Consider the following 18663-nt stretch of genomic DNA (forward strand, 5'->3'; position numbering starts at 1 on the left):
CTCAAGGGATCCTCCCACGTCAGCCTCTTGAGGAGTTGGGACTGCAAGTATGTGCCACCATGCCCAGCTAACTTTTATTTTAATTTTTTGCAGAGACGGGATTTTGCCATGTTGCCCAGGATGGCACTTGAGTGACCCACCCGCCTTAGCCTCCCAAAGTACTGGAATTACAGGCGTGAGCCACTGTTCCTGGCCATGTTTTGTTGTTTTTAAAAAGACTTAATTTTTTCAAACAGTTTTAGGTTCACAGCAATATTCAGCAGAAAGTACCGAGTTCCTGCACATCATCCCTGTCCCCACACCCGCACAGCCTCCCCAGCTGTCAGCCTCCTATGTAGGGTGGTACGTCTGTTACAGCTGAGGAAAGCTGGCTGGGGCACCATCTCCCAAAATCCATGTTTACATGGGGGTTCGCCTTTGGCTTGTACATTCTGTGGGTTTAGACAGATGAGTGAGGACGTGCACCCTCCATTCTACGTCATACAGGATAGTTCCACTGCCCTGGTTTTCTGTGCTCTTATCCACTCATCCCTCTCCTGCAGCCCACCCTCTGGCCATCGCTGCCACTGATACTGATGCTTGACTGTGTATATTTGCTTTTTTTTTTTTTTTTTTTTTTTAAGAGACAGAGTCTTGCTCTGTCGCCCAGAATGGAGTGCAGTGGCACAATCTTGGCTCACTGTAACCTCTGCCTCTGTAATCCTAGCCTCCCGAATAGCTGGGATTACAGGCACGTGCCACCATATCCGGCTAATTTTTGTATTTTTAGTAGAGATGGGGTTTCACCATGTTGGCCAGGCTGGTCTTGAACTCATGGCCTCAAGCGATCCACCTACCTCGGCCTCCCAAAGTGCTGGGATTACAGCATAAGCCACCGCGCCCAGCCTGTATGTTCATTTTTTCCAGAATGTTGTGGAGTTGGACTCATACAGTATGTAGCCTTTTCAGATTGGTTTCTTTCACCTTCTCATATGCATTTAAGTTTCCTCCATGTCTTTTCCTGGCTTGATAGCTCATTTATTTTTAGCACTAAATAATATTCCATCCTGCATGTTTTGAATTGCCTGTTAGAGGTTCATTTACAGCATTTTCATGGTAGCAAAAAAAAAAAAAATCAGAAATAACCTGCAGTTATGTAAAGAACTCATAGAACAGTACACTATGCAGTCATCAAAAGAACAAGGAATCTTTCTATCATCAAGAAGGGAAGGTGCCCAGAATTCACTGTTAACCGAGAGCAAGTCAGATATGGTATATTTGGATTGCCCAACATAAGGCAGTCACACCTGAAAGCCCACCTGTTGGTTAATTCTGATGGGTGAGATTTGAGGGCAGCTTCACTGTCTGTTGTTTCATGTCTGCGTCTGTAGACAGAAACAAAAAACAGATCTGTGTTAGCTGCTTCTCCTCTTGCTCTGCCCCCTCACAGGTACATGTACTGGACAGACTGGGGTGAGATGCCCCGGATCGAGCGGGCGGGGATGGACGGCAGCACCCGGAATATCATTGTGGACTCGGACATTTACTGGCCCAATGGGTTGACCATCGACCTGGAGGAGCAGAAGCTCTACTGGGCTGACGCCAAGCTCAGCTTCATCCACCGCGCCAACCTGGATGGCTCGTTCCGGTAAGTACCTGCCCAGTCCCGGGGCACCCCCTTCCGCTTTGCCCCCAGCTGTCCCCAGGGCTTTTGAAGACATTCCATCTTAACTCAGGCCTGTAGACTCTTCTCTGAAACTCTGTAGACCTGAGGAATGCCGGACTTCTCAGAACCTGGAACAGCCTCAGGGTCTGGGCAGCACTTGCCCCAGCACCCGAATATTTCTTTTGTTTTTTTTGGAGACAGAGTCTTGCTCTGTCATGCAGGCTGGAGTGCAGTGGCGCAATCTCAGCTCACTGCAACCTCCGCTTCCCAGGTTCAAGCAGTTCTCCTGCCTCAGCCTCCTGAGTAGCCGGGACTACAGGTGTGCGCCACCATGCCTGCCTAATTTTTGTCTTTTTAGTAGAGTCGGGGTTTCACCATGTTGGTCAGGCTGGTCTCGAACTCCTGACCTTGTGATCCACCCACCTCAGCCTCCCAAAGTGCTGGGATTCTGGGTGTGAGCCACCGGCCTGTACCTGAATATTTCTGTGGCAAATGTGGCATGTTTATTCTAAGTAGGGCAGAAAAGACTTATCTGTAGCCCACACCCAGGCACAGTTGGTTTTTCTTTGTAATATTTTTTTTTTTTTTGAGACAGAGTCTCACTCTTTCACCCAGGCTGGAGTGCAGTGGCACAGTCTCTGCTCACTGCAGCCTCCACCTCCCAGGCTCAAGCAATCCTCCTGCCTCAGCCTCCCGAGTAGCTGGGACTACAGGAGTGCACCACCACACCCGGCCAGTTTTTGTATTTTTGGTAGGGATGGGGTCTCAGATGTTGCTCAGGCTGGTCTCAAACTCCTAAGCTCAAGCAATCCTCCCCCTGGGCTCCCAGAGTGCTGGGATTACAGGTGCGAGCCACCGCACCCGGCCCATGAACCAAATGAGGTTTTGTCATCAAATAAGCAACAAAAGCTTTCCATCTGCAGAGTGTTTTGGATTTTGGAATTGGGGGTGCAGGGACTTGTGGCCTGACAGGGTTGTGAACAGTAACCCTGTGACATGCACTTCCCCCACCCTGGCCCCACCCCAGCTCCGGCATCCTGAGGGCAGTGGTGGCAGAAGCTGTCTCAGTTACTGCTACATTCCCCAGTCTGACCAGGGGGGCCTTCCGTGTAGTAGGTGCTCAATAAAAAGGCCCAAATGAATGAGCAGGAAGGGTTTTCACCTTGTTGGGTAACTGCTTTTAGAGCCTCTGGTCACCGTAGCTTCACAGCCTGCTACTTAATTACGCTTTAGGGAAACATCCCTTCATGGACAGGTGAGGGCAGTTCAGCAGTTTATTCACTGACCAAGTAGTACCTGCTGCTGGCTCTGTGCCAGGTCTCAGGGATTCTCCTGGGACAGCAGATCCCATTCTAGCACTAGTGGAACTCCTGGCCCAGGAGCGGGGGTGGGGGTGGGGGTGGGGGTGGAGGTGGGGTGGGGGTGGCTGATAACAAAGCAAGACCCCTTATCTGTAACTGTGGCTGGGGCAAGGGCTGAGGTGGGGGGAAGGGGTCGGTGTGGCCAGTGTCAATGCAGAGGGCAACAGTGACTACATGGGAGGACTCAGTGGCTGGATTTCTACAAACACAGGCTGACGCCCACATAAACAGACTGGCGGGCATGGGCAGCTTTGCTGCACGCTCGCCAGGCCTCATGTGTTAGTTAGCCATTGCTGTGTAACAAAATAGCCCACAACTTAGCAGCCTGAAACAGCAAACAGGTTTTTTTTACAGGGAGGGGTCAGCAGTGAGGAGTGGATTAGCTGGGTGGTTCTGGCTCAGGGTGTGACTTCAGGGTACACTTAAGCTCCTAGCTGGGGCCTCAGTCTTCTGAAGGTTCTAGCACAGCCGAGAGATCCGCTTCCAAGCTCATCCACATGGCGAGAGGCCTCTGTGTCTCCTGTTCCTCTTATGTTGAGCCACACATCTCTTTTGGGCTGATTTGAAAACACCCATTATCCATGGAAGTGCAGACCGGCTGGGTCTGGTTTGAGATTTGGGAATGTGGCCACCCTGCAGACTGTGGTTCTTGGGAGCTAAGTGGTCTTACAGTTGCGAAGTATGGATTAGAGGATAGAAAGGCTGCAGCTGAGGCCGGACGCGGTGGCTCAAGCCTGTAATTCCAGCACTTTGGGAGGCTGCGGTGGGTGGATCACGAGGTCAAGAAATCGAGACCATCCTGGTCAACAATACAAAAGATTAGCTGGGCATGGTGGCGCGTGCCTGTAATCCCAGCTACTCGGGAGGCTGAGGCGGAAGAATCGCTTGAAACCAGGAGGCGGAGGTTGCAGTGAGCTGAGGTCGCGCCATTGCACTCCAGCCTGGCGACAGAGCAAGACTCCATCTCAAAAAAAAAAAAAAAAAAAGCTGCAGCTGAGAGTGCTCTGATCAAAGGACAGTGCCGGGGGACAGTGAGGATGGTGGCTCATGCTAATGGTGGTGGTGGAGGTGGCGGAGGTGGCGGCGGTGGCGGCGGTGAACAGTTTCGTAGCGCTGTTTCTCAGTCCATTTAATGCTCACATCTACGCTATGAAATGTTTGCTGTTATGTTTTATTTTTATTTATATTTTTATTTTTTTGAGACAGGGTCTCGCTTTGTCATCCAGGCTCAGGTGCACTGGTGCAATCATGGTTCACCGTAGCCTCGACCTCTTTTTGTTTGTTTGTTTGTTTGTTATTGTTTTTGAGCTGGAGTCTTGCTCTTGCTCTGTCCCCCAGGCTGGAGTACAGTGGCATGATCTCAGCTCACTGCAACCTCTGCCTCCTGGGTTCCAGCGATTCTTCTGCCTCAGCCTCCCAAGTAGCTGGGATTACAGGTGCCCGCCACCACGCCCAGCAAATTTTTGTATTTTTTAAATCAAGATGGGGTTTTACCATGTTGGCCAGGCCGGTCTCGAACTCCTCACCAAAAAGTGATTTGCCCACCTCAGCCTCCCAAAGTGCTGCAATTACAGGTGTGAACCACTGCGCCCAGCCCCAGCTTTGACTTCTTGGGCTCAAGTGGTCCTCCCACCCCAGTCTCCCAAGTCGCTGAGACCACAGGCACGCACCGTCATGCCTGGCTAATTTTTTTTGGTATTTGTTTATAGAGACTGGGTTTCACCATGTTGCCCAGGCTGGTCTCAAACTCCTGAGCTCAAGCCATGCGTCTACCTCGGCCTCTCAAAGCACTGGGGTTACAGGTGCAAGTCACTGTGCCTGGCCTGTGTTTGCTGATCCCCTGTGCACAGAGAGGCACGTGAATTTGGCCAAAGCCACACAGCTAGTTAGAGCCAGGGTTGGAACCTAGAGTCTGTAGCCCCAAGATCCATTCTCCTACCTGCCTCCCCTTGGGATTCTTCTGCCTCTGCAGCACCATCACTTTTCATGGATGTACCCAGGCTATTCACATGGAAGCATCATGTGTGGGGGGATGAGCTCTGGAGCCACACAGACCTGTGCAGGCCCCCTTATCTGTGACTGTGGCTGGGGCAAGGGCCGAGGCTGACCTTCCCTCAGTGCTTCTGACTGAGACCGGGAGTGATGGGCCTCTGGCTTCCCTCATCAAAAAATGGCAAAGTGGCTGGATATGATGGCTCACGCCTATAATCCCAGTGCTTTGGAAGGCTGAGGTGAGAGGATCATTTGAGGCCAGGAGTTCCGGACCAGCCTGACAACAAAGAAAGACCCCATCGACTAAAAATAAAAATTAGGCCAGGCGCGGGCTCACGCCTGTAATCCCAGCACTTTGGGAGGCTGAGGTGGGTGGATCACCTGAGGTCAGGTCAGTTCAAGATCTGCCTGGCCAACATGGGGAAACCCCATCTCCACTGAAAATACAAAAATTAGCTGTAATCCCAGGTGCTTGTGAAGCTGAAGCAGTAGAACTGCTTAAACATGGGAGGTGAAGGTTTCAGTGAGCCAAGATCCCACCATTGCACTCCAGCCTGGGTGACAGGAGCAAAGCTTCATCTCAAAATAAAATGAAATAAAGTTAAACAGTTAAAAATAAAAAATTAGCTGGCTGTGGTGGGGCACAGCTGTGTTCCCAGCTACTCAGCAGGCGGAGGCAAAAGGATCGCTTGAGCTTAGAAGGTTGAGGCTGCAGTGAGCTGTGATCATGCCACTGCACTCCAGCCTGGGCAACAGAGCAAGATCCTGTCCAGAAAACAAACAAAAAAGGCGACATTGTGGGAACCAGTTTGGTGATTTCTTAGGGTGTAAATATTGATTTACATATGACCCAGCCATTCCGCCCTTAGCTATATACTGTAAGAATGGAAAACAGGTGTTCACACACAATGTGACTGGACAGGAGTGTCCGTAGCAGCACTGCTCACAACAGCCGAAGGTGGAAATGACCCAAAGGTCTCCCAGCGGGTGAATGGTGCACAGACTGTGTTCCGTTTGTACGCTGGAATATGGTTCACCCCGAAACAGAATGAAGCGCTGACACACTACAGCATGGATGAACCTCAGAACATGGTGCTGAGTCAAAGAAGGCAGACATCAAAGGGCGCAGATTGTGATTCCATTTATGTGAAGTGTTCAGAATGTGTGTCGATAAATCCCTAGGGAGCAGATCAGTGTTGGCCCGGCTGGGGCTGGGCGCGGGGACTGGGAGTGACTGCTGATGGGTTTGGAGCTGTCCTCGGGGGCAGTGGAAGTGCTTTGGAACTAGATAGAATGGAGGTTGCACAGCCTTGGGAATCCACTAGATAGCACTGAATTATTCACTTTAAAATGGTAAATTTAGGCTGGGCGCGGAGGCTCACGCCTGTAATCCCAACATTTTGGGAGGCTGAGGTGGGTGGATCGCCTGAGCTCAGGAGTTTGAGAACAGCCTGGCCAACATGGTGAAACCCTGTCTCTACTGAAAAAATACCTCCCAAACGTTAGCTGAAGGCAGGGGTGGTACACACCTGTGGTCCCAGCTACTCTGGAGGCTGAGGTGGGAGAATTGCTTGAGCCTGGGAGGCAGAGGTTGCTGGAAGCCGAGATCACACCACAGCACTCCAACCTGAGTGACGGAGTGAGACCTCATCTCAAAAAAAACAAAACAAAACAAAACAAAACACAAGAGTTAATTTTATGTCCTGTGAATTTCACTTCAAAAATTTTCTTAAAAAGCAGCATCAACAAAAACGGACAAAAGAGGCGGCGGATCTTCAGAGCACGAACCCACAGCTTCCTTCTTCCCTGTGCCACTTCATGAGGGTTACCTTTTTCTGGCAGCTGTGCTGAAGGCTGGGGACGTGGCGGGGACCCTCTGCCTCCAGGCCCACCCTCAGGGAGCCTGTCACGGGGAGAGGGTCATTAAGCAAATAAAACTACACATTATTAACCTCGCCACAGTACGATCCTGTTACCAGTGTTCACTGTTCACACTCTCATTACACCCGAGTCCTCATTTGCTGGGCACTGTAAGCACCTAGAAAAGAATAACTGTTACTCGTGTTGATGCCAAGTTTAATTTACTCTGAAAATATAAATTATGAGCATTGTAAGAAGGAGCGAGTGCAGGTGGCCTGATTTGTATTCAGAGGTTAAAGCCTTGGGCAGGAGAGGTGTCCTTTTCACCGGGTGTGGCTGCCTCCTTCTTCCCTGGGGGAGACTTTGATGTAGGGGATCCCCTGTATCACAGTCACAAACTGGGTTTGGGAGGTGCCCTGTGCATGCCGGGAGAGACATCAGAGGGTGCCAACTCCTGGGGCTCTTGACCTGGCCTTTCCTGTCTGATTGAAAGTAAATGAGAGGCCGGGTGTGGTGGCTCACGCCTGTAATCCCAGCACTTTGGGAGGCCGAGGCGGGCAGATCACCTCAGGAGTTAGAGACTAGCCTGGCCAACATAGTGAAACCCTGTCTCTACTAAAAATACAAAAATCAGTGGGTGGTGGTGGTGGGCATCTGTAATCTCAGCTACCCAGGAGGCTGAGGCAGGAGAATTGCTTGAACCTGGGAGGTGGAGGTTGCAGTGAGCCGAGATCGTATCACTGCACTCCAGCCGGGGCGACAGACCAAGCAAGACTCCATCTCAAAAAAAAAAAGAAAGAAAGAAAGTAAATGGGTCAGCAGGAATGACTGTCAGGGGACCCTCCTGATGGCTCCCCCACCCCACCTCCCTGACTGCAGGCAGAAGGTGGTGGAGGGCAGCCTGACGCACCCCTTCGCCCTGACGCTCTCCGGGGACACTCTGTACTGGACAGACTGGCAGACCCGCTCCATTCATGCCTGCAACAAGCGCACTGGGGGGAAGAGGAAGGAGATCCTGAGCGCCCTCTACTCACCCATGGACATCCAGGTGCTGAGCCAGGAGCGGCAGCCTTTCTGTGAGTGCTGGCTGCGGTATGGAGGCGTCGGGGGATTGGTGGGTCGAATGGGGGCGGGTGTCCCCTCCCTGCAGAAGCCCATGCTCTGGGGGGCCCCCCTCTAAAGGGGACTCTGCTGCAGTGAAGGGAGGGATGTGCAGAGTGTGTGGCTGGCTGGGGGCGGTGAGGGTCTGCAGAGGGCCCGAGCCTCTTCCAGGCTCAGCAGTGGCAAGGGGGTTCCCAAGGGAGGCTGCCTTGTTTTCAAGGCCCAGAAGTTGCATATATACGTGTGTGTGTGTGTGTGCGTGCGTGTGTGCATGTGCATATTAAAAGTGTATGTATATATGTGTGTGGCCGGGCACAGTGGCTCACACTTATAATTCCAGCACTTTGGGAGGCTGAGGCAGGAGGATCATAAGGTCAGGAGTTCCAGACCAACCTGACCAACACTGAGAAACCCTGTCTCTACTAAAAATACAAAACAAAACAAAACAAAAATTAGCCGGGCGTGGTGGCATGCGCCTGTAATCCCAGATACTCAGGAGGCGGAGGTTGCAGTGAGCCGAGATCACAACATTGCACTCCAGCTTGGGTGACAGAGGGAGACTCTGTCTCAAAAAAATAAATAAATAAAATAAAAATAAATAAATAAATATATGTATATGTATATCCATTTTTTTTTTTTTTTTTTGAGACGGAGTTTCGCTCTTGTTACCCAGGCTGGAGTGCAATGGCGCGATCTCGGCTCACCGCAACCTCCGCCTCCTGGGTTCAGGCAATTCTCCTGCCTCAGCCTCCTGAGTAGCTGGGATTACAGGCACGCACCACCATGCCCAGCTAATTTTTTGTATTTTTAGTAGAGACAGGGTTTCACCATGTTGACCAGGATGGTCTCGATCTCTTGACCTCGTGATCCACCCGCCTCGGCCTCCCAAAGTGCTGGGATTACAGGCTTGAGCCACCGCGCCCGGCCCGTATATCCATTTTTAATAGAGACGAGATCTTGCCACATTGCCCAGGCTGGTCTCAAACTCCTGGGCTCCAGTGATCCTCACACCTTTACCTCCCAAAGTGCTACGTCACAGGTGTGAGCCGCCATGCTTGGCCCTGGAATTTGAATTTTTATCCGTGAATAACCAGCTCAAAGTCAGCAGTTCTCAGCCTGGGGACTACACAGGGTTATGACAGAGGCCCCTGATGGTGAAATGTACCAGCTTCTGTGACAGTGGGGCTACGGCTCTGGGGACAGTTGCCCACCCCCACAGGGACCAGGGATGGAGGTTTCTAGCCAAGCCATTATAGGAAGTTTGGACTTTGAATTTAAAGGTGGATCCCAGGGGTGGCAGCTGTTCCCAGAGCAGGACCCTGGAGGGTGGGGCTTTCTGTAGCTGTTTCCTGGTGAGAAAGTCATGATCACAAAACCCATCTACGCTTGGGGCAGTGTGAGGGAGGGAGAGGATCAATTTGGTGAGTTTGCTGTTCCAGTTAACTCAATATTTTGGGGCTGCTACACCCCAGCTTTTTCCTGAATAGAATGAGATGCTGGAAGCAGTTACTGAGTTCTGTTCAATTGCTGTTGGTCATGGAAGGGATCGGGAGAGTGACAAGCTTGGCCTTCCTGGCAAGGACTGTCCTGTGGAAGCTGCCAGGGCCACACCTGGCACAAAGCCAAGACAAGCCTTTTGTCCAGGAGCCCAGCATCCGTGGGTTCCCGTCACTACCACGCAGGCAGGTCCTCACCTGTGCCGTTGGAGTGTGGGGGCAGGCTTTGCAGAGGGGTGTCCTTTTAGGGCCCCGAGGAGCTGGGGAAGGTTTTCTAGTCATAGGAGCTTGGTGGGAGGGAGCAGGTGGGGAGGATGCTACTCCATGGGCAGGTGACATCTGGGTGTGATGGTGGCCAGGAAGGCCACGGCTGGTTTTTGGGAGATTGCAGGCCATCTGGCCGGGCTGAGGGCCTGATGTTGAGGGACCAGAGATGAGGCAGGTGGAGCAGTGCTTGCAGGAGGTCCTTGATGCCACCTGAGGCTTGGGCAGAGGGATACACTGGGTCTGTCACGGGGGACAGGGAGGCAGGGTGTGACTCATTCAGAAACAAGTGATGATCCTCTTCTGGAACCTTCTTTCACTCTGTCCTGGTTTTCCCAGTCCACACTCGCTGCGAGGAGGACAATGGTGGCTGCTCCCACCTGTGCCTGCTGTCCCCAGTGGAGCCTTTCTACACATGCGCCTGCCCCACGGGCGTGCAGCTGCAGGACAATGGCAGGACGTGTAAGGCAGGTGAGGTCGTGGGCCGGGGGCGCGCGGGCCGGGGGCGCGCGGACGAGCGGGCAGGTGGGGCCTCCTCGCTCCCACTGCTGTCTGAGTACACGGGCTGTGGCCAGCCGGGGTGCCCCAGAAGAAACATCTACAAACCCTTTCAAAATGATTCCCCAGCGGGCGTGGTGCTTCAAATCTGTGGTCCCAGCTACTCGGGAAGCTGATTTGGGAGGCTCACTTGAGCCCAGGAGGTCAATCCTGTTTTCTTTTTTTTTTTTTTGCCCCAGATATTTTCCCACTTTTTTACTCTCTGCCTTGGTGTCGGGCACTGGGCGCTTCCCGGGGCCGTTGCAGTGAGGCAGGGCTCTTCTCCTCTGTGGCACCTGCTGAGGATCTTTCCTTCCAGGTGTCAGGTTTGGGGTGGGCCCTTTGGGAAATCACATATGTTCAGGATGCAGCTCACCTTCAGGGATGCTCCGGGGCCTGGGGGTAGCCGGTCTGGGGCCGACCCTGGAGCCTCGTGAGAGCAGGGGTAACAAGAGATGTCGGAAAGCACCATCCCTGGGACCCGTCCTCCCTGTTTCTGTAGGTTGAAGAAGGTGGTGGGGGTCGGGGCCTGCTCCCTGTGCCGGTGTCCCACTCCCGGAGATGAAAGTGAGGGTGGGGGCTTCCAGGTGGGCTGACTTCCAACTCAGGGACAGTCCTAAGGGGCAGAGTCTTGGTGTGGGGCCCCTAGATGGACTCCCCTGGCGTCCAGTGTGTGGAGAAACCTCCTCCCTACTCCCACTGCTGTCTGAGCACACAGTGGGGGTCCTGACTCTGGGACAGCTTCCTGGTCCCTCTGCTCCCCATGGCTATGGTATGTATTTGTGTTCCGTAGCCAGGAAGTGTGTGTGGTCATGGTGTCCGTGGTGGGTCTTTTCTCTGCTCCCTGGCAGGGATCCTGCCTTTGGTGAGGACTTTCCAGGTTCGTGTTTTTCTTTCTCTTTCCGAGAGCAGAGCATCTTTCAGGAAGACATGGCTGTTTCATCGAAGGGTCTGTCCACTGTGCCGTCTACTGCAGGGGATGGCTGGAGAGTCTCCCCCACCAAGGCCTTGTTTTCCCAAGTGGGGAGAGGGGGAACTTGAGAAATTGGGACTTGGGTGGCCTAGTCCTCACGGCTCTAGACAGCACCCCATTCATTCACGTTTGCTCATTCATTCATTCATTCGTCCGTCCGTTTACTTGTTCAGCAGGTGTTGGTTGAGCACTTTTGTGCTGGCATTGCTCCGAGGCCCTGGGGACCCTACGGTACAGACAGAATCCCTGGCCCCTGACGCTCGTGCTCTGGGGCTGGGTGGGTGGGGGAGACAGCACAAGTGAGTCCACAAGGGAGTCGGTGCATTAGAAAGGGTGCTTGTGGCCGGGCGCGGTGACTCACGTGTCATCCCAGCACTTTGGGAGGCCGAGGCGGGCGGATCACGAGGTCAAGAGATCAAGACCATCCTGGCCAACATGGAGAAACCCCATCTCTACTTAAAATACAAAAATTAGCTGGGCCGTGGTGGCATGTACCTAGAATCCCAGCTACTTGGGAGACTGAGGCAGGAGAATTGCTTGAACCCGGGAGGTGAAAGTTGCAGTGAGCCAAGATTGCGCCACTGTATTCCAGCCTGGCATCAGAGGGAGATTCTGTCTCAAATAAAAAAAAAAAAAAAAAAAAAAGAAAGGGCAAGTGTCCTGGACATCGGCTTCTCCATCACCTCTGGGGCCCCTCGCTGTTTACGGTGCACCTCGGCCTCAAGGGCTATGCTGAGAGAGAAACTGGACCCAGGGAAAGAGTCCAGATGAGCTGCGTCGTGAGTGACCTGGTAACAGCAGGGGTTTGGACCAAGCAGGTTAAGGGTCGGTGAAGACCCTTGAGGGGGAGGAGTGGCTTGACCAGTGTTGGAAATAGATGCTGGGTGCTGCAAAGAAAAATTAGCACTGAGACAAAGGATCTCTCAGCAACACCATTTTTACTTCCTGGGCTGCAGGAAGTAATCTTGCCACGAGAGTACAATGAACAAAGGAAAGCAGACACATTTATTTCTTATGCTTTTGGGGTCGTCCTTACTGCTGTGTCTGATCTCCATTGGCTGGAGCCAGACCTCACAATCTAAACTAAAACCCGATTGGCTAATAACTTGAAACTTTGCTAAACAGATAAAAGCAATGGAGAGCGAAAAAAAAAAAATGTGTTGCTGAAAAATCCTGTGTCTCAGTGCTGATTTTCCTTTGTGGCACTGAGCGTCTGTTGCCAGCAACCAGGCTGGGTGAGCCCCTGGTTTACAGAGGAGGTTGAGGGCAAGTCACCGGCCTGGGGTGGCTCACAGCAGGTGGCATGGTAGGTTCTAGCAGATGAGGCCTGGCTTCCAGCGACATGGATGTGCTGCTGCCCCATTCCTGGGCCCTGGTGGGGCAAGGCCCTGGGCTCCCTCACAGACTGCCCAGGACCTGCCCGCTCCCTGGAGGAGGGGTGCCTCGGCTGCTCAGCCTCAGCGGAGAAGGATGCTTGGCCTGCCGGCTGCCCGGGAATCTTGGCCTTCTCAGTCTGTCTTCTGTCCTTCCTGTCTGTCTGTTGGTGAGAAGAGGCTGAACGCAGTTTCGGAGCATTCTGCACTGTGTTAGTCGAAGTCCTGGTGGAAAGGGAAAAGAGAGGGGACATACAGGTGCATGATGGCAGGGAGCGGCCACCACAGTCAGGCCTGGGGGACGGAGGAGAGAGAGCATCACTGGAACGTGGCACAGGTTTAAAACAGGCAGCTCCGGCCGGGCACGGTGGCTCACGCCTGTAATCCCAGCATTTTGGGAGGTCTAGGTGGGTGGATCATTTGAGGTCAGGAGTTCAAGACCAGCCTGCCCAACATGGTGAAACCCCGTCTCTACTGAAAATACAAAAATTAGTCAGGCTTGATGTGCCTGTCATCCCAGCTACTCAGGAGACTGAGGCAGGAGAATTGCTTGAACCTGGAAGGCAGAGGTTGGGGTGAGCCGAGATTGCACCACTGCACTCCAGCCTGGGCGACGGAGTGAGATCCTGTCTCAAAAACAAAACAAAACAAAACAAAAAACCAGACAGCTCATCCTGGCCAATCTGAAAAAGGTGGAGCATATACATTTCCCAATACCCACAAATATTCCAGAAAATATTCTAGAAGAAAGCAGTTAATGAGACGGGCCTGGTTCCCCTGCCCCAGGGCGTCCGTGTGGTGGGGGCTGTGTCAGGAAGCAAGCTGGCACACAGACGGACAGAGTCAGGTGAGACCTGGATTGAGTGTGGACACAGCAGCGGCCGAGCTGGAGACTCCTGTGCTGGGGACCTGGCTGCCGGAGCTGGCAGTTCAGAGATCTCTCTTCGGAGGCCTGAGACCTGAAGGACTAAAAGACGGAAAGGCGAGAAGGAACAGCACGTGCGGTGGCTCTGAAGCAGGAGCTTGAACATGAACATGAACACTGACATGAACACATGTCAGTGTTGGGACCGACCTCACGGGGTGTGTGACCTGTGTCGTCACATGAGGTGAGCTCTGTTGTCACTGGCCTGAAATCCCTACCTTTTGAGTAATCAGGGGCTCTGTTTTGTAGCGGTCCCCACAGATTCTGTAACGGGCGCTGCTCTGTGTGTTTGGGAAGCTGAAGGGACGTCTGGAGGTGTTCTCTTATTCCTTTGGTGTGTCTGTCTCCACGTTTTATCTTCTCCTGTGTTTTTTTTGTTCCCCAGCCCTCGCTGCATTTTTTCTGTTTGTGACCGTGTGTCTATGCACGCAATTGAACCATAGGCTTCCTGCTGTTTATTTCACTTTATGCATTGCGGAAGCATTTGCGATTACAGGACGTTATGTATCAAAGACGTGAGTTGTAGTGTCTGAAGAACTTTTTTTTTTGAGATGAAGTCTTGCTCTGTCGCCCATGCTGGAGTGCAGTGGCTCCCTACAGCCTCCACCTCCCAGATTCAAGCGATTCTCCTGCCTCAGCTTTCCAAGAAGCTGGGATTACAGGTGTCCACCACCACTCCCAGCTAATTTTTGTATGTTTAGTAGAGATGGGGTTTCACCGTGTTGGCTAGGCTGATCTTGAACTTCTAACCTCAGGTGTCCACCTGCCTCAGTCTCCCAAAGTGCTGGAATCACAGGTGTAAGCCACCACACCCGGCCTAGTGCCTGAAGGATATTTTATCAAGACATGTCTTTTAGCTGTCCTCCCTCTACGGGTTGTTTCTGTTCTGAGTTTTTGCCATTTCTGAGTCTCACTGCTGTGGGTTGGGGGTGGACAGGTAAGAGCTGGCTTGGGTCCTGAGCCCTGGAGTTAGAGGGAACAGGTCCTGGTGTCTGTTACTGCCATCGATTGGTGATGTCTGCCTAAACGCTGTGTTGCATCAGCTTGGGATGTCTGCCCTGGGAGAGCAGTGGGCATGCTGGAAATGCTCTTAGAATATCAAAGCAAGTCTGGGTGTGGAAGGAGTGGGGATGGACACAGCCCCCCGACAGGCAGATCATGCATTCATGCCTGTTAGGCGCCTTGCCCTGACAGGGGATCTCACACAGGGAGCTTTTGTTAACGGTCCCTGTGTGGCTCCCTCATGCATCAGCATTCCAGGAACGGGTGTGGGCCCTGATAAAATCTAGAGTCATGGTTCAGTGAAGTTGTACAGCTGGACAAGCCTGGAGACCCCCCAAATACCTTGCCCAGGCTACCCTGGCTTGCAAAGGGCCATTGCTTATCCATGGGTAGACGGAGACGTGCGGGTGCCTGACAGGTGGTGGGTGCCCAGTGTCCAGCTGCCACGTCCACCATCCATGCCCTTATCACCGTCCTGCTGTCACCATGACCGGCGCTTCAGGTGCTGTGGCTGCTGTCAGGCCCGTGAGAGCTGGGGCAGGATCTCTCGGGGTCCAGATTTGCCCTCATCGTCCCAGAGTCTTCCCACACCTGGGGAACTGGGCTGTCACTGGGAGCCAGTAAGACGGTGTTGATTTCTTTTCCAACCAGAAGAGGTAGGGGCCATGGACTTAGGTGGAGCCCTGGGGACTGGCCACCCGAGGCGGAGCCCTTCGGAGCATTGCACTCTTTCTGCAAATGTCACTCCTGGTCTCCATGTCAGGCCCGGAGCAGCCCTGGGGAGTCCTCAGGGCTCATTTCCCTGCAAGCGGGTACATGGGGGCGGGCAGGGGCAGGCCCTGTGGTGATTAGAGGAGGCTGTCTGCGCTCACAGAGGGTGGGTGGGCCACCCAGAGGAGGAGGCCCCTGCAGGCTGGCAGGGGTCTGGTGGCTCTGTGGCATGGAACTGACACCACAGATACCTGTGGGGTTGGGCCGCTGGATGAGCAGCAAGCCCTGCCCTTCCTGTTGGAAGCTTTTCCAGTCCAGAGCCGTCCGGGCCACAGGGGCTGAGCACACAGCTCCGCGCTCCGTGGAGACTCGGCCGTCAGGGGTTACCTTTCCCTGGTCTGGTGGGCACTGTTTCGCCCCCAGCCCTGAGAGGCACTTTTACCCATACCTCAGTTGGAGCATGACAGGCATGCAGGGGAAGCACATTTTGTGTCATTTATTTAGAGGCCCTGCTTGGGTGGGACTCTGGGCTGGGAACGTCCACATACAGCCAGGGCAGGGACTGTTTTACTCCAAGCCGGAATCTTTCCGCTTCAACTCCAGATGCTGTGTGTGTCGTGTTCAGTCAAGGGGAGAAAAAAGCTCCTTGATGAGCCAGAGGATGTAACCAGGAGTCTTGTTTTGCAAGAGGACGGAAGCGTTTTGGTTCACTTTTTTTGTAAGCATGGTTCCCCAGGCTGGCCTCGGGGCTGCCTGGAGATGAGACAGACCCCACAGGCTTCGCGGGAATTAACTGCCGGGTACTGGGCACGGACGTTGGCTTTTCAGTCTCCCTGCCCTGGACCCTTTTGAAGCTGAAGTGTTCCAGGGGCAGTTGGTGTGGAAAAGGGGAAATATAATTCTCTAGAGGTTTTAGAGTTGAGAAGAAACCAAGACTCTTCTCAGAAGCATTTCAAGGATTTGGCACCGACGTGCTCTCTGCAAATCTGAGGTGGTTCTAGAAGGTCTTTCCATATTTCTTAATCCAGAGGCCGAGGGGGATGGATGAGAAATGGCTTTGTCCTTGAGGAGCTCAGGTTCCGGTTGGAGGACAGGCACAGCCCGACATTGAAGTCGGTGAGGCAGAGACGGACCTGTGCGTGGGGCTGGCCTGGGGCGTGTGCTTCAGGCTTCACAAAGCAGACCACGGCAGCCGAGGGCTTTGGCAGCCAGATGTCCTGCCCCCCAGGTTTTAGTCCTGGCCATAAAATACCACATTAAAGCCAAACGTTTTGTTAAAAGATCACGCAGCCCTGTCACCTGAGCACAGTAGCTCTCCTCCGTGGCCTTCCAGGCTGCAGGCGCCCGTGGGTGTCGCGGCTGTGCGCCTGGCAGGTGGGAATTGGCCGTGCAGTGGGGCTGCCGTCGGTGCTCCTGGCCTCGGCTGGAAATCGCCTGGAGATAGAAGCCGCTCACACAGGGGCAGCATGAAGAAAGTGTGAAACTCTGTTGCTTCTTGCGGCTGACAGCACAGCTCTGAGGTCCCAGTAGGCAGAGGCCTCCTGCAGGGCACCTCGCCAGCCGGGATGTCAGAGCTGGCCGGAAGGAGCGGTGCCCGTGGAGGGCTGCCAGTGCCCGGGAGCTTTCCTCGCTGTCCCGTTGGGCAGGGGAATTCAGAGTCGGGCAGAGGAGGCCTGGGGTCACACGGGGATCTCCTCCTGGCTGTGGGTTGTTGAGGTCCAGTGTCCTGGGAGTGAAGGATAGAGGGCGTGTGGCGAGGGCTCTGGAGCTGGCCCTGGCCTGGCAAAAACGCAGGTAACGGAGAAGGAGGCTGTGCTGGTGGGACTTGTGTCTGCTCTGGAGGGGGGCGCTGGGAGTGCCGCTGAGGCCGGGAGGATTCGGGATGGAGGACATGGCTTGGTTTGGAGCTGGGAGCCTGCCGAGGGCTGTGGTGGTGAGGAAATGGTGTCAGGCAAACCCAGGACTCGGAGCACCTAGTTCCACTTGTGGCTGCCTTTCTATTTTTAATCGTCATGTCAGGACCTTGAGAAAGTGACTTAACCTCTCTGAGCTTCGGTTTCCCCATTGGTTAAAAGGGGAGGATTATACTCCCCATTCCTTGGGGTTGGAGGAAGACTGTGCTGAGCAGCGAGATGGCTGGGCCAGCACCGAGAGAGCGGGTCTTCCTTGGATGCTTGTAATTAGCAAGTAGCCTCCAAGGCTGGGTGCTGCCAGGAGGAGCTGGCGGGGTGGGGGGGGGTGTGTGTGCTAGGCGCTCCAGGCGTGTGGCTCCCTTTGCTGTGGGGCGAAGGCCAGCCTGGGGACAGGGCCTGGCTGTGTCAGAATCTCTTAGATTCATGACACATCCAGAGTCCCCGGCTCCAACCCAACCCACCCAGTCCACGGGAAGGAACGGGGTGGGGAGGTGGAGGCCAAATATGTTAGGTCCCGGGGGAGGCCTGTGTTGTGGGGGGTGGCGCTGGCACAGCAGATACATCTTGGGGTTTGAAGCCAGAGCCTCCGGTGAGACTGAGGGTCCCTGGGACCCCCTCCTGAGTGCCTGGCCATTTATGCTTCATGGATTTAGAGGTGAAGACATTTCTATAATGTCTTAAATTCTGCTTTTTCCTGATTTTGAGCAAGTGAAAGCCAGCTCGGGGTAGGGAGTTAGGTGCCTTCTCCAAGGAAGGGGCTGAGAGGGTGGCCACGTCAGGATCCCAGGGGACGGGAGTAGCATTCCCAGGGGCACACAGGCGGTTCCCTAGAGGCAGGGATGCTTGGTTTGGGGGTCTCCCCGCTGCTGGGTGCCTGCAGGTCGGCACTATTCACGTGGCCCCTGAGCTGCAGGGTGACCGCTGGCCCTGGGCTCTCTCTGTCCTGGCTCCCTCGCCCCTCCTGAAGCAGCCCCCTAGGGACAAGGCGGGTATGTCCCATGAACAGCCCTCTGCCACCCAGCGTGGCCGGGGGCTCTGTGGGACCATGGCAGCTGCGATGCTGCTCCTCTCTGCACCTCGGGGTCACTCTCCTCTCCAGCAGTCAAGTGCAGAGCCTGGGCCTCCGGGCCTCCCCGCCCCCTCACACAGCCCCAGGACCAAGGCAGCAGCTGGCTTCGGTTTCTGCCATGTTTTTCCAATTATGTGGAGTGAGCTAAAAACAGCAGGAGTGGGGCCTTGTTTGGGAGTTGCCACCGCCATCCTTGGAAGCGGCTGTCCCTCACTGCCACCCCTCGGGCCTCATCCTCCGTGGAACATGCCCCTGTTGCTTCAACTCTCATCGCCCCGCATCCCTCCTGGTTGGGGGCTTTGGGGCAGTGGGCTTAGCTGCGTGCGCCATGCCACTCCGGTCACACGTGCCCAGGCCTGTGGCTCTTGGGGCCCTGTCCAGAGGGTGGCCAGGCTGTGCTCCCGGCAGTGCTCAGATGAGGCTGGGGTGCGGCTTGGGGAT

The 18663-nt window shown here is 54.2% G+C and overlaps 1 protein-coding gene across 2 annotated transcripts in view; it reads left to right on the forward strand.

The window, feature by feature from the left end:
* Positions 1-18663, forward strand: part of LRP5 (LDL receptor related protein 5) — a 135465-nt gene that overhangs the window by 41256 nt on the left and 75546 nt on the right. For both annotated transcript variants that reach the window (XM_039471336.2, XM_010351921.3), the window contains exons 3-5: positions 1430-1627; positions 7738-7934; positions 10059-10190. In XM_039471336.2, the coding sequence (XP_039327270.1) occupies positions 1430-1627; positions 7738-7934; positions 10059-10190 (527 nt within the window). The remainder of the gene's footprint in view (positions 1-1429; positions 1628-7737; positions 7935-10058; positions 10191-18663) is intronic.

The sequence above is a fragment of the Saimiri boliviensis genome, chromosome 6, assembly GCF_048565385.1.
Source record: "Saimiri boliviensis isolate mSaiBol1 chromosome 6, mSaiBol1.pri, whole genome shotgun sequence".
Lineage (NCBI taxonomy): Eukaryota > Metazoa > Chordata > Mammalia > Primates > Cebidae > Saimiri > Saimiri boliviensis.